The 12,379-nt window shown below is 44.1% G+C and overlaps 1 protein-coding gene across 1 annotated transcript in view; it reads right to left on the reverse strand.

Moving 5' to 3' along the window:
• JOSD2 (Josephin domain containing 2) overlaps window positions 1-12,379 on the reverse strand; it is a 42,854-nt gene that overhangs the window by 24,822 nt on the left and 5,653 nt on the right. Inside the window, exons 2-3 of the mRNA XM_053721091.1 lie at window positions 1,832-1,957; window positions 1,524-1,718 (exon numbers count right to left, since the gene is read on the reverse strand). Of these exons, the coding sequence (XP_053577066.1) occupies window positions 1,524-1,718; window positions 1,832-1,957 (321 nt within the window). The remainder of the gene's footprint in view (window positions 1-1,523; window positions 1,719-1,831; window positions 1,958-12,379) is intronic.

A 12,379-nucleotide genomic window follows, 5' to 3' on the forward strand; every position in this document is an offset into this window, starting at 1 on the left:
AAAAAGCAGCCAACTGGTGGGCGGCCAGAAAACACTCCACGCAAGTATGTTTGGAACACATTTTTTATAGAAATATAAAATATTTAACATGGACAGCGCTGCGGAATATGTTGGCAGTTCATAAATAAAGTATAATAATAATAATAATAATGTAGTGCAGAGGGCATGTTTAAAAGAGGAAAGATTTTTTTATAAGTTTACCGTCTCTTTAACCCTTTCCTAGCCTGGCAAGCTCAAAAGTCAGATACATACACAGAGATCACATCATTCATGATGAACCCCTGCACAATATTTCACCCCTCCCATATTATATGGTGCTCCCTTACAATATGAAAGCAGATCGCTGATCGTTGCAGAGTGTAACACTGTCGGTGTCACTCACTGCAACGATCATCATCAGTGCCGAGTGGCAGCGGTAGGAGGGAAAGAGGGAGGTGGGTGGATCAGCCAAGCGGAGGGGTGTGTGTGTGGGGTTTCCTACACTACAGCAAAAAAAAATGAGGCTGGGGAGAGGCGGGACAGGGTCCTACACTATAGAACAAAATCAGCTGGAGGGGGACCCTACGCTACAGGAAAAAGGGATCTTGAAGGGGAGAGGGGCTGCTACATTACAGAAAATAAATTATATTTAAAAAATAAATACATTGAATTGTTACTCGCAGACTGGTTGCCAGTACCAAAGATGGAGGTGACCAGTAGAGATGGAGGAGGAAAGAGAGCATTTTAGGAGGGATCAATAAGGGATCAGGGGTCTGAGGTGTCAGGGTAATCTCTACACTACAACAAAAATGAACCTTACAAGTTAACTGATTAACCCCTTCACTGCCGGGAATTTCAGAAGTGTGGTGGAGCAGCTGCAAATAGCAGCCTTCTAATTGCAAAGCCATGTATGTCTATTTCTGAACAATTGGCACCCCAAAGAATCTTCTTTAACCATTTGTCTTATAACTGCAGTTGCTGTGTGTAAATAATTTCAGTAAGAAGTTTTTATAAAAGCTAACATTTTTTTTTATATGTTTGTATTTTTGGCAGCCAAATAGTGGCATCAAATATACCAAAATGGGCCTAGATTAGGGATGCCACCTCGGCCATATGTTCCTGGACACTTATGAGTTACACATGCTGCAGGGTGTGCAGGGAATAACAGAAATAGTGCTGTCAATGGTCCCTATTTGTGTGCTGTCCAGATGCGTAGTGCATGTTGCCCTCTGCACACCCTACACTCATAAGTGTCCAAGAAAACATGGCCGAGGTGGCAACCCTAGCCTAGATCAATCTAATTTAAAAATATAGGTAAATAAAAAAAAAAGATTGATAGCAAAATAGCAAAAACGCTAAAAAGTCTCCAGTACTTTGGGCAAGTTTTTCTCTGAAATTCCTGGTCGCGAAGGAGTTAAGATAGCTAAATCAGACTTGGGAAATGACCAATTTCAGGTAGATAAAGTTAGCTGTAAAATAAGGCTTACAATACCCGTATCATGACATAAGTATCAAGCAAATATTCAGCGTCTTAAAGGTCCTACCTCAGCTCTCTCGGACTGCCAAGTTTTGCTGGGGCTTTGAGTTTTGAGTCCAGGTTATAGTAAACGCCATTAATTTGACGCACAGCAATCCAGTGTTTTCTAGTGATAGGAAGAGACAGGAAGCCCAAAGACACAGGAGAAGGGATGTTTAAGATGAAGCCTAGAATTTCACTTAACACCAAGCTCTCCAGGGACCTTTTAAAAGAAATATGGAAGTCTTTCATTTGTATCCGTGCCAAACAAGTTCCTATTTGTATAATAACACTGGTGACTTAGAGGTTCCTCTCTATACAGGACCCAGTTCTTACCTCCTCTTGTCCCACCACACAGCTGCATAGTCCAAAGAGTGAAGAGCAGCCATAATGACATTGACATCATAGTTTCCGGTTCCCAGGACACTGCGATGAGGGTTAAACAGGGTATTTGGTGCCAAACTATAAACAAAGAGCAGAAAAAAAAAAGTATCTTAAAAGGGACAGTAAACACCAAAAATGTAATTGTTATAAAAGATAGACAATCCCTTTTTTTACCATTCCCCAGTTTTGCATAACCAACAAGGTTATATTAATACACTTTTAACCTCTGTGATTACCTTCTATCTAAGCCTCTGCAGACTGCCTCCTTATCTCAGATCTTTTGACAGACTTGCATTTCAGGCAATTTGACTCTTAAATAACTCCACGGGCGTGAGCACGATATCTATAAGGCCCAAATGAACTAACAACACCCTCTAGCTGTGAAAAACTGTCACATGCATTCAGATAAGAGGCGGCCTTCAAGGGCTTAGAAATTAGCATATGAGCCTACCTTGGTTTAGCTTTCAACTAAGAATACCAAACGAACAAAGCAAATTTGATGATAAAAGTAAATTGGAAATTTGTTTAAAATTACATTCCCTATCTGAATCGTGAAAGTTTAAATTTGAACTTTACTGTCCCTTTAAAAAGTCTCTTAAATAAACTAACAACCTAGTATTTTTTCTATTTTAAATTGAGTATGTCCCACTACCGCCATTTTATTCTGTGCAACTTGATGGGAGATCTCATTAGCCCCCCCCCCCCCCCACATATTTCTTACAACAACCACTCTTCACTTTATCTTCTTGTGACAGCTCTGTCACTGTCTTTCCTACCTCTATGTACAAACTATCATCCCTCCTCATCTGTTGTGACTCTTCTCCAGCTAGTTATTTGCACAGTTTCTACCTAACAGTTATTGTTGTCATTTACATGAACTTTCCTTTTTCTCAAGGGAGATTCTTTCTTTTCCTGCTCTCTGATTATTCTTCTACCCCCAGCTCACTACTGGCAGAGCAATTTCCTGTGGCAGCTACGTGACATTAGCAGACATTGTTCTCACTCTAGGTCTCTTCTTCCGATTGGCTATTTCTTTCTGGCTAGTTTAGCTCTCAACCTAGTACCCCTCTTTGATTAGCTGAAATCTCTTGACTGAACAAGTCTTTTTCTGTCAATTTCTTTCCCAACCAATCAATTTGCGCCCTGTAATTTGCAGACATCTAACTTTCTTTGTTGTTTGCCAAAATCTCTCTACCCAGCATCAGTCTCTCTCTCATTTACTGAAGTGTCTCTCAACCCAGCATCAGTCTCTCTCATTTGCTGAAGTGTCTCTCAACCCAGCATCAGTCTCTCTCATTTGCTGAAGTGTCTCTCAACCCAGCATCAGTCTCTCTGTAATTTACTGAAGTGTCTCTCAACCCAGCATCAGTCTCTCTGTAATTTACTGAAGTGTCTCTCAACCCAGCATCAGTCTCTCTCATTTACTGAAGTGTCTCTCAACCCAGCATCAGTCTCTCTCATTTACTGAAGTGTCTCTCAACCCAGCATCAGTCTCTCTCATTTACTGAAGTGTCTCTCAACCCAGCATCAGTCTCTCTCATTTGCTGAAGTGTCTCTCAACCCAGCATCAGTCTCTCTCATTTGCTGAAGTGTCTCTCAACCCAGCATCAGTCTCTCTGTAATTTACTGAAGTGTCTCTCAACCCAGCATCAGTCTCTCTGTAATTTACTGAAGTGTCTCTCAACCCAGCATCAGTCTCTCTGTAATTTACTGAAGTGTCTCTCAACCCAGCATCAGTCTCTCTCTCATTTACTGAAGTGTGTCTCATCCCAGCATCAGTCTCTCTCATTTACTGAAGTGTCTCTCAACCCAGCATCAGTCTCTCTCATTTACTGAAGTGTCTCTCAACCCAGCATCAGTCTCTCTCATTTGCTGAAGTGTCTCTCAACCCAGCATCAGTCTCTCTGTAATTTACTGAAGTGTCTCTCAACCCAGCATCAGTCACTCATTTACTGAAGTGTGTCTCAACCAAGCATCAGTCTCTCTGTAATTTACTGAAGTGTCTCTCAACCCAGCATCAGTCTCTCTCATTTACTGAAGTGTCTCTCAACCCAGCATCAGTCTCTCTGTAATTTACTGAAGTGTCTCTCAACCCAGCATCAGTCTCTCTCATTTACTGTAGTGTCTCTCAACCCAGCATCAGTCTCTCTCATTTACTGAAGTGTCTCTCAACCCAGCATCAGTCTCTCTGTAATTTACTGAAGTGTCTCTCAACCCAGCATCAGTCTCTCTGTCATTTACTGAAGTGTCTCTCAACCCAGCATCAGTCTCTCTCTCATTTACTGAAGTGTGTCTCATCCCAGCATCAGTCTCTCTCTCATTTACTGTAGTGTGTCTCAACCCAGCATCAGTCTCTCTCTCATTTACTGTAGTGTGTCTCAACCCAGCATCAGTCTCTCTGTCATTTACTGAAGTGTCTCTCAACCCAGCATCAGTCTCTCTCTCATTTGCTGAAGTGTCTCTCAACCCAGCATCAGTCTCTCTGTCATTTACTGAAGTGTCTCTCAACCCAGCATCAGTCTCTCTCTCATTTACTGAAGTGTGTCTCAACCCAGCATCAGTCACTCATTTACTGAAGTGTCTCTCAACCCAGCAGCAGTCTCTTTGTCATTTACTGAAGTGTCTCTCAACCCAGCATCAGTCTCACTCATTTACTGAAGTGTCTCTCAACCCAGCATCAGTCTCACTCATTTACTGAAGTGTCTCTCAACCCAGCATCAGTCTCTCTCATTTACTGAAGTGTCTCTCAACCCAGCATTAATCTCTCTCATTTACTGAAGTGTCTCTCAACCCAGCATCAGTCTCTCTCTCTCTCATTTACTGAAGTGTCTCTTAACCCAGCATCAGTATGTCTCTCATTTACTGAAGTGTGTCTCAACCCAGCATCTGTCTCTCTCATTTGCTGAAGTGTCTCTCAACCCAGCATCAGTCTCTCTGTCATTTACTGAAGTGTCTCTCAACCCAGCATCAGTCTCTCTCTCATTTACTGAAGTGTCTCTCAACCCAGCATCAGTCTCTCTCTCATTTGCTGAAATGTCTCTCAACCCAGCATCAGTCTCTCTCTCATTTACTGAAGTGTCTCTCAACCCAGCATCAGTCTCTCTGTCATTTACTGGAGTGTGTCTCAACCCAGCATCTGTCTCTCTGTAATTTACTGTAGTGTCTCTCAACCCAGCATCAGTCTCTCTCTCATTTACTGAAGTGTCTCTCAACCCAGCATCTGTCTCTCTGTCATTTACTGAAGTGTCTCTCCACCCAGCATCAGTCTCTCTGTAATTTACTGAAGTGTCTCTCAACCCAGCATCCGTCTCTCTGTAATTTACTGAAGTGTCTCTCAACCCAACATCAGTCTCTTTCAACCAAGCATCAGTCTCTCTCTCATTTACTGAAGTGTCTCTCAACCCAGCATCTGTCTCTCTGTCATTTACTAAAGTGTCTCAACCCAGCATCAGTCTCTCTGTCATTTACTGGAGTGTGTCTCAACCCAGCATCAGTCTCTCTCTCATTTACTTAAGTGTCTCTCAACCAAGCATCAGTCTCTCTCTCATTTACTGTAGTGTGTCTCAACCCAGCATCAGTCTCTATGTCATTTACTGGAGTGTGTCTCAACCCAGCATCTGTCTCTCTGTAATTTACTGTAGTGTCTCTCAACCCAGCATCAGTCTCTCTCTCATTTACTGAAGTGTCTCTCAACCCAGCATCTGTCTCTCTGTCATTTACTAAAGTGTCTCAACCCAGCATCAGTCTCTCTGTCATTTACTGGAGTGTGTCTCAACCCAGCATCAGTCTCTCTGTCATTTACTGAAGTGTCTCTCAACCCAGCATCAGTCTCTCTCTCATTTACTGAAGTGTCTCTCAACCCAGCATCTGTCTCTCTGTCATTTACTAAAGTGTCTCAACCCAGCATCAGTCTCTCTGTCATTTACTGGAGTGTGTCTCAACCCAGCATCAGTCTCTCTCTCATTTGCTGAAGTGTCTCTCAAACCAGCATCAGTCTCTCTCTCATTTGCTGAAGTGTCTCTCAACCCAGCAGCAGTCTCTCTGTCATTTACTGAAGTGTCTCTCAACCCAGCAGCAGTCTCTCTCATTTACTGAAGTGTCTCTCAACCCAGCATCAGTCTCTTTGTCATTTACTGAAGTGTCTCTCAACCCAGCATCAGTCTCACTCATTTACTGAAGTGTCTCTCAACCCAGCATCAGTCTCTCTGTCATTTACTGAAGTGTCTCTCAACCCAGCATCAGTCTCTCTCTCATTTACTGAAGTGTCTCTCAACCCAGCACCAGTCTCTCTGTCATGTGCTGAAGTTTCTCTCAACCCAGCATCAGTCTCTCTGTCATTTACTGAAGTGTCTCTCAACCCAGCATCAGTCTCTCTATCATTTGCTGAAGTGTCTCTCAACCCCGCATCAGTCACTCATTTACTGAAGTGTGTCTCAACCCAGCATCAGTCTCTCTGTAATTTACTGAAGTGTCTCTCCACCCAGCATCAGTCTCTCTGTAATTTACTGAAGTGTCTCTCAACCCAGCATCCGTCTCTCTGTAATTTACTGAAGTGTCTCTCAACCAAGCATCAGTCTCTCTCTCATTTACTGTAGTGTGTCTCAACCCAGCATCAGTCTCTCTCTCATTTGCTGAAGTTTGTCTCAACCCAGCATCAGTCTCTCTCTCATTTGCTGAATTGTGTCTCAACCGAGCATCAGTCTCTCTCTCATTTGCTGAAGTGTGTCTCAACCCAGCATCAGTCTCTCTCTCATTTGCTGAAGTGTCTCTCAACCCAGCATCAGTCTCTCTGTCATTTACTGAAGTCTCTCTCAACCCAGCATCAGTCTCTCTGTCATTTACTGAAGTCTCTCTCAACCCAGCATCAGTCTCTCTCTCATTTGGTGAAGTCTCTCTCAACCCAGCATCAGTCTCACTCATTTACTGAAGTGTCTTTCAACCCAGCATCAGCCTCTCTCTCATTTACTGAAGTGTCTCTCAACCCAGCATCAGTCTCTCTGTCATTTACTGAAGTGTCTCTCAACCCAGCATCAGTCTCTCTGTCATTTACTGAAGTGTCTCTCCACCCAGCATCAGTCTCTCTGTCATTTACTGAAGTGTCTCTCAACCCAGCATCAGTCTCTCTCTCATTTACTGAAGTGTCTCTCAACCCAGCATCAGTCTCTCATTAACTGAAGTGTCTCTCAACCCAGCATCAGTCTCTCTCTCATTTACTGTAGTGTGTCTTAACCCAGCATCAGTTTCTCTGTCACTTGCTGAAGTGTCTCTCAAACCAGCATCAGTCTCTCATTTGCTGAAGTGTCTCTCAACCCAGCATCAGTCTCTCTGTCATTTACTGAAGTGTCTCTCAACCCAGCATCAGTCTCTCTCTCATTTGCTGAATTGTGTCTCAACCGAGCATCAGTCTCTCTCTCATTTGCTGAAGTGTGTCTCAACCCAGCATCAGTCTCTCTGTCATTTACTGAAGTGCCTCTCCACCCAGCATCAGTCTCTTTGTAATTTACTGAAGTGTCTCTCAACCCAGCATCAGTCTCTCTGTAATTTACTGAAGTGTCTCTCAACCCAGCATCAGTCTCTCTGTCATTTACTGAAGTGTCTCTCAACCCAGCATCAGTCTCTCTCTCATTTGCTGAAGTTTGTCTCAACCCAGCATCAGTCTCTCTCTCATTTGCTGAATTGTGTCTCAACCGAGCATCAGTCTCTCTCTCATTTGCTGAAGTGTGTCTCAACCGAGCATCAGTCTCTCTCTCATTTGCTGAAGTGTGTCTCAACCCAGCATCAGTCTCACTCTCATTTGCTGAAGTGTCTCTCAACCCAGCATCAGTCTCTCTGTCATTTACTGAAGTCTCTCTCAACCCAGCATCAGTCTCTCTCTCATTTGGTGAAGTCTCTCTCAACCCAGCATCAGTCTCTCTCTCATTTGGTGAAGTCTCTCTCAACCCAGCATCAGTCTCGCTCTCATTTGGTGAAGTCTCTCTCAAACCAGCATCAGTCTCTCTCTCATTTGGTGAAGTCTCTCTCAACCCAGCATCAGTCTCTTTGTCATTTACTGAAGTGTCTCTCAACCCAGCATCAGTCTCTCTGTCATTTACTGAAGTGTCTCTCAACCCAGCATCAGTCTCTCTGTCATTTACTGAAGTGTCTCTCCACCCAGCATCAGTCTCTCTCTCATTTACTGAAGTGTCTCTCAACCCAGCATCAGTCTCTCTGTCATTTACTGAAGTGTCTCTCCACCCAGCATCAGTCTCTCTGTCATTTACTGAAGTGTCTCTCAACCCAGCATCAGTCTCTCTCTCATTTACTGAAGTGTCTCTCCACCCAGCATCAGTCTCTCTGTCATTTACTGAAGTGTCTCTCAACCCAGAATCAGTCTCTCTCTCATTTACTGAAGTGTCTCTCAACCCAGCATCAGTCTCTCATTAACTGAAGTGTCTCTCAACCCAGCATCAGTCTCTCTCTCATTTACTGAAGTGTCTCTCAACCCAGCATCAGTCTCTCATTAACTGAAGTGTCTCTCAACCCAGCATCAGTCTCTCTCTCATTTACTGTAGTGTGTCTTAACCCAGCATCAGTTTCTCTGTCACTTGCTGAAGTGTCTCTCAACCCAGCATCAGTCTCTCTGTCATTTACTGAAGTGTCTCTCCACCCAGCATCAGTCTCTCTCTCATTTACTGAAGTGTCTCTCAACCCAGCATCAGTCTCTCTGTAATTTACTGAAGTGTCTCTCCACCCAGCATCAGTCTCTCTGTCATTTACTGAAGTGTCTCTCAACCCAGCATCAGTCTCTCTCTCATTTACTGAAGTGTCTCTCAACCCAGCATCAGTCTCTCATTAACTGAAGTGTCTCTCAACCCAGCATCAGTCTCTCTCTCATTTACTGTAGTGTGTCTTAACCCAGCATCAGTTTCTCTGTCACTTGCTGAAGTGTCTCTCAAACCAGCATCAGTCTCTCATTTGCTGAAGTGTCTCTCAACCCAGCATCAGTCTCTCTGTCATTTACTGAAGTGTCTCTCAACCCAGCATCAGTCTCTCTCTCATTTGCTGAATTGTGTCTCAACCGAGCATCAGTCTCTCTCTCATTTGCTGAAGTGTGTCTCAACCCAGCATCAGTCTCTCTCTCATTTGCTGAAGTGTCTCTAAACCCCGCATCAGTCACTCATTTACTGAAGTGTGTCTCAACCCAGCATCAGTCTCTCTGTAATTTACTGAAGTGTCTCTCAACCCAGCATCAGTCTCTCTGTCATTTACTGAAGTATCTCTCAACCCAGCATCAGTCTCTCTGTCATTTACTGAAGTGTCTCTCAACCCAGCATCAGTCTCTCTCTCATTTGCTGAATTGTGTCTCAACCGAGCATCAGTCTCTCTCTCATTTGCTGAAGTGTGTCTCAACCGAGCATCAGTCTCTCTCTCATTTGCTGAAGTGTGTCTCAACCCAGCATCAGTCTCACTCTCATTTGCTGAAGTGTCTCTCAACCCAGCATCAGTCTCTCTGTCATTTACTGAAGTCTCTCTCAACCCAGCATCAGTCTCTCTCTCATTTGGTGAAGTCTCTCTCAACCCAGCATCAGTCTCTCTCTCATTTGGTGAAGTCTCTCTCAACCCAGCATCAGTCTCGCTCTCATTTGGTGAAGTCTCTCTCAACCCAGCATCAGTCTCTCTCTCATTTGGTGAAGTCTCTCTCAACCCAGCATCAGTCTCTTTGTCATTTACTGAAGTGTCTCTCAACCCAGCATCAGTCTCTCTGTCATTTACTGAAGTGTCTCTCAACCCAGCATCAGTCTCTCTGTCATTTACTGAAGTGTCTCTCCACCCAGCATCAGTCTCTCTCTCACTTACTGAAGTGTCTCTCAACCCAGCATCAGTCTCTCTGTCATTTACTGAAGTGTCTCTCCACCCAGCATCAGTCTCTCTGTCATTTACTGAAGTGTCTCTCAACCCAGCATCAGTCTCTCTCTCATTTACTGAAGTGTCTCTCCACCCAGCATCAGTCTCTCTGTCATTTACTGAAGTGTCTCTCAACCCAGCATCAGTCTCTCTCTCATTTACTGAAGTGTCTCTCCACCCAGCATCAGTCTCTCTCTCATTTACTGAAGTGTCTCTCAACCCAGCATCAGTCTCTCATTAACTGAAGTGTCTCTCAACCCAGCATCAGTCTCTCTCTCATTTACTGTAGTGTGTCTCAACCCAGCATCAGTCTCTCTCTCATTTACTGTAGTGTCTCTCAACCCAGCATCAGTCTCTCTCTCATTTACTGAAGTGTCTCTCAACCCAGCATCAGTCTCTCATTAACTGAAGTGTCTCTCAACCCAGCATCAGTCTCTCTCTCATTTACTGTAGTGTGTCTTAACCCAGCATCAGTTTCTCTGTCACTTGCTGAAGTGTCTCTCAAACCAGCATCAGTCTCATTTGCTGAAGTGTCTCTCAACCCAGCATCAGTCTCTCTCTCATTTGCTGAATTGTGTCTCAACCGAGCATCAGTCTCTCTCTCTCATTTGCTGAAGTGTGTCTCAACCCAGCATCAGTCTCTCTCTCATTTGCTGAAGTGTCTCTCAACCCAGCATCAGTCTCTCTGTAATTTACTGAAGTCTCTCTCAACCCAGCATCAGTCTCTCTCTCATTTACTGAAGTGTCTCTCAACCCAGCATCAGTCTCACTCATTTACTGAAGTGTCTCTCAACCCAGCATCAGTCTCACTCATTTACTGTAGTGTCTCTCAACCCAGCATCAGTCTCTCTCTCTCATTTACTGAAGTGTCTCTCACCCCAGCATCAGTCTCTCTCTCTCATTTACTGAAGTGTCTCTCAACCCAGCATTAATCTCTCTCTCATTTACTGAAGTGTCTCTCAACCCAGCATCAGTCTCTCTCTCTCATTTACTGAAGTGTGTCTCAACCCAGCATCAGTCTCTCTGTCATTTACTGTAGTGTGTCTCAACCCAGCATCAGTCTCTCTCTCATTTACTGAAGTGTCTCTCAACCCAGCAGCAGTCTCACTCATTTACTGAAGTGTCTCTCAACCCAGCAGCAGTCTCACTCATTTACTGAAGTGTCTCTCAACCCAGCAGCAGTCTCACTCATTTACTGAAGTGTCTCTCTCTCTCATTTACTGAAGTGTCTCTCAACCCAGAATCAGTCTGTCTCTCATTTACTGAAGTGTGTCTCAACCCAGCATCTGTCTCTCTCATTTGCTGAAGTGTCTCTCAACCCAGCATCTGTCTCTCTGTCATTTACTGTAGTGTGTCTCAACCCAGCATCAGTCTCTCTCTCATTTACTGAAGTGTCTCTCAACCCAGCATCAGTCTCTCTCTCATTTGCTGAAGTGTCTCTCAACCCAGCATCTGTCTCTCTGTCATTTACTAAAGTGTCTCAACCCAGCATCAGTCTCTCTCTCATTTGCTGAACTGTCTCTCAACCCAGCATCTGTCTCTCTCTCATTTACTGTAGTGTGTCTCAACCCAGCATCAGTCTCTCTGTCACTTGCTGAAGTGTCTCTCAAACCAACATCAGTCTCTCTCTCATTTGCTGAAGTGTCTCTCAAACCAGCATCAGTCTCTCTCTCATTTGCTGAAGTGTCTCTCAACCCAGCATCAGTCTCTCTGTCATTTACTGAAGTGTCTCTCAACCCAGCATCAGTCTCTCTGTAATTTACTGAAGTGTCTCTCCACCCAGCATCAGTCTCTCTGTCATTTACTGAAGTGTCTCTCAACCCAGAATCAGTCTCTCTCTCATTTGCTGAAGTGTCTCTCAAACCAGCATCAGTCTCTCTCTCATTTGCTGAAGTGTCTCTCAAACCAGCATCAGTCTCTCTCTCATTTGCTGAAGTGTCTCTCAACCCAGCATCAGTCTCTCTGTCATTTACTTAAGTGTCTCTCCACCCAGCATCAGTCTCTCTGTTATTTACTGAAGTGTCTCTCAACCCAGCATCAGTCTCTCTGTAATTTACTGAAGTGTCTCTCCACCCAGCATCAGTCTCTCTCTCATTTACTGAAGTGTCTCTCAACCCAGCATCAGTCTCTCTCTCATTTGCTGAAGTGTCTCTCAACCCAGCATCAGTCTCTCTCTCATTTACTGAAGTCTCTCTCAACCCAGCATCAGTCTCTCTGTCATTTACTGAAGTGTCTCTCAACCCAGCATCAGTCTCACTCATTTACTGAAGTGTCTCTCAACCCAGCATCAGTCTCTCTGTCATTTACTGAAGTGTCTCTCAACCCAGCATCAGTCTCTCTCTCTCTCATTTACTGAAGTGTCTCTCAACCCAGTATCAGTCTGTCTCTCATTTACTGAAGTGTGTCTCAACCCAGCATCAGTCTCTCTGTCATTTACTGTAGTGTGTCTCAACCCAGCATCAGTCTCTCTCTCATTTACTGAAGTGTCTCTCAACCCAGCATCAGTCTCTCTCTCATTTGCTGAACTGTCTCTCAACCCAGCATCAGTCTCTCTGTCATTTACTGGAGTTTGTCTCAACCCAGCATCTGTCTCTCTGTCATGTACTGTAGTGTGTC

This window comes from Bombina bombina, chromosome 7 (assembly GCF_027579735.1).
Source record: "Bombina bombina isolate aBomBom1 chromosome 7, aBomBom1.pri, whole genome shotgun sequence".
Taxonomy (NCBI): Eukaryota; Metazoa; Chordata; class Amphibia; order Anura; family Bombinatoridae; genus Bombina; species Bombina bombina.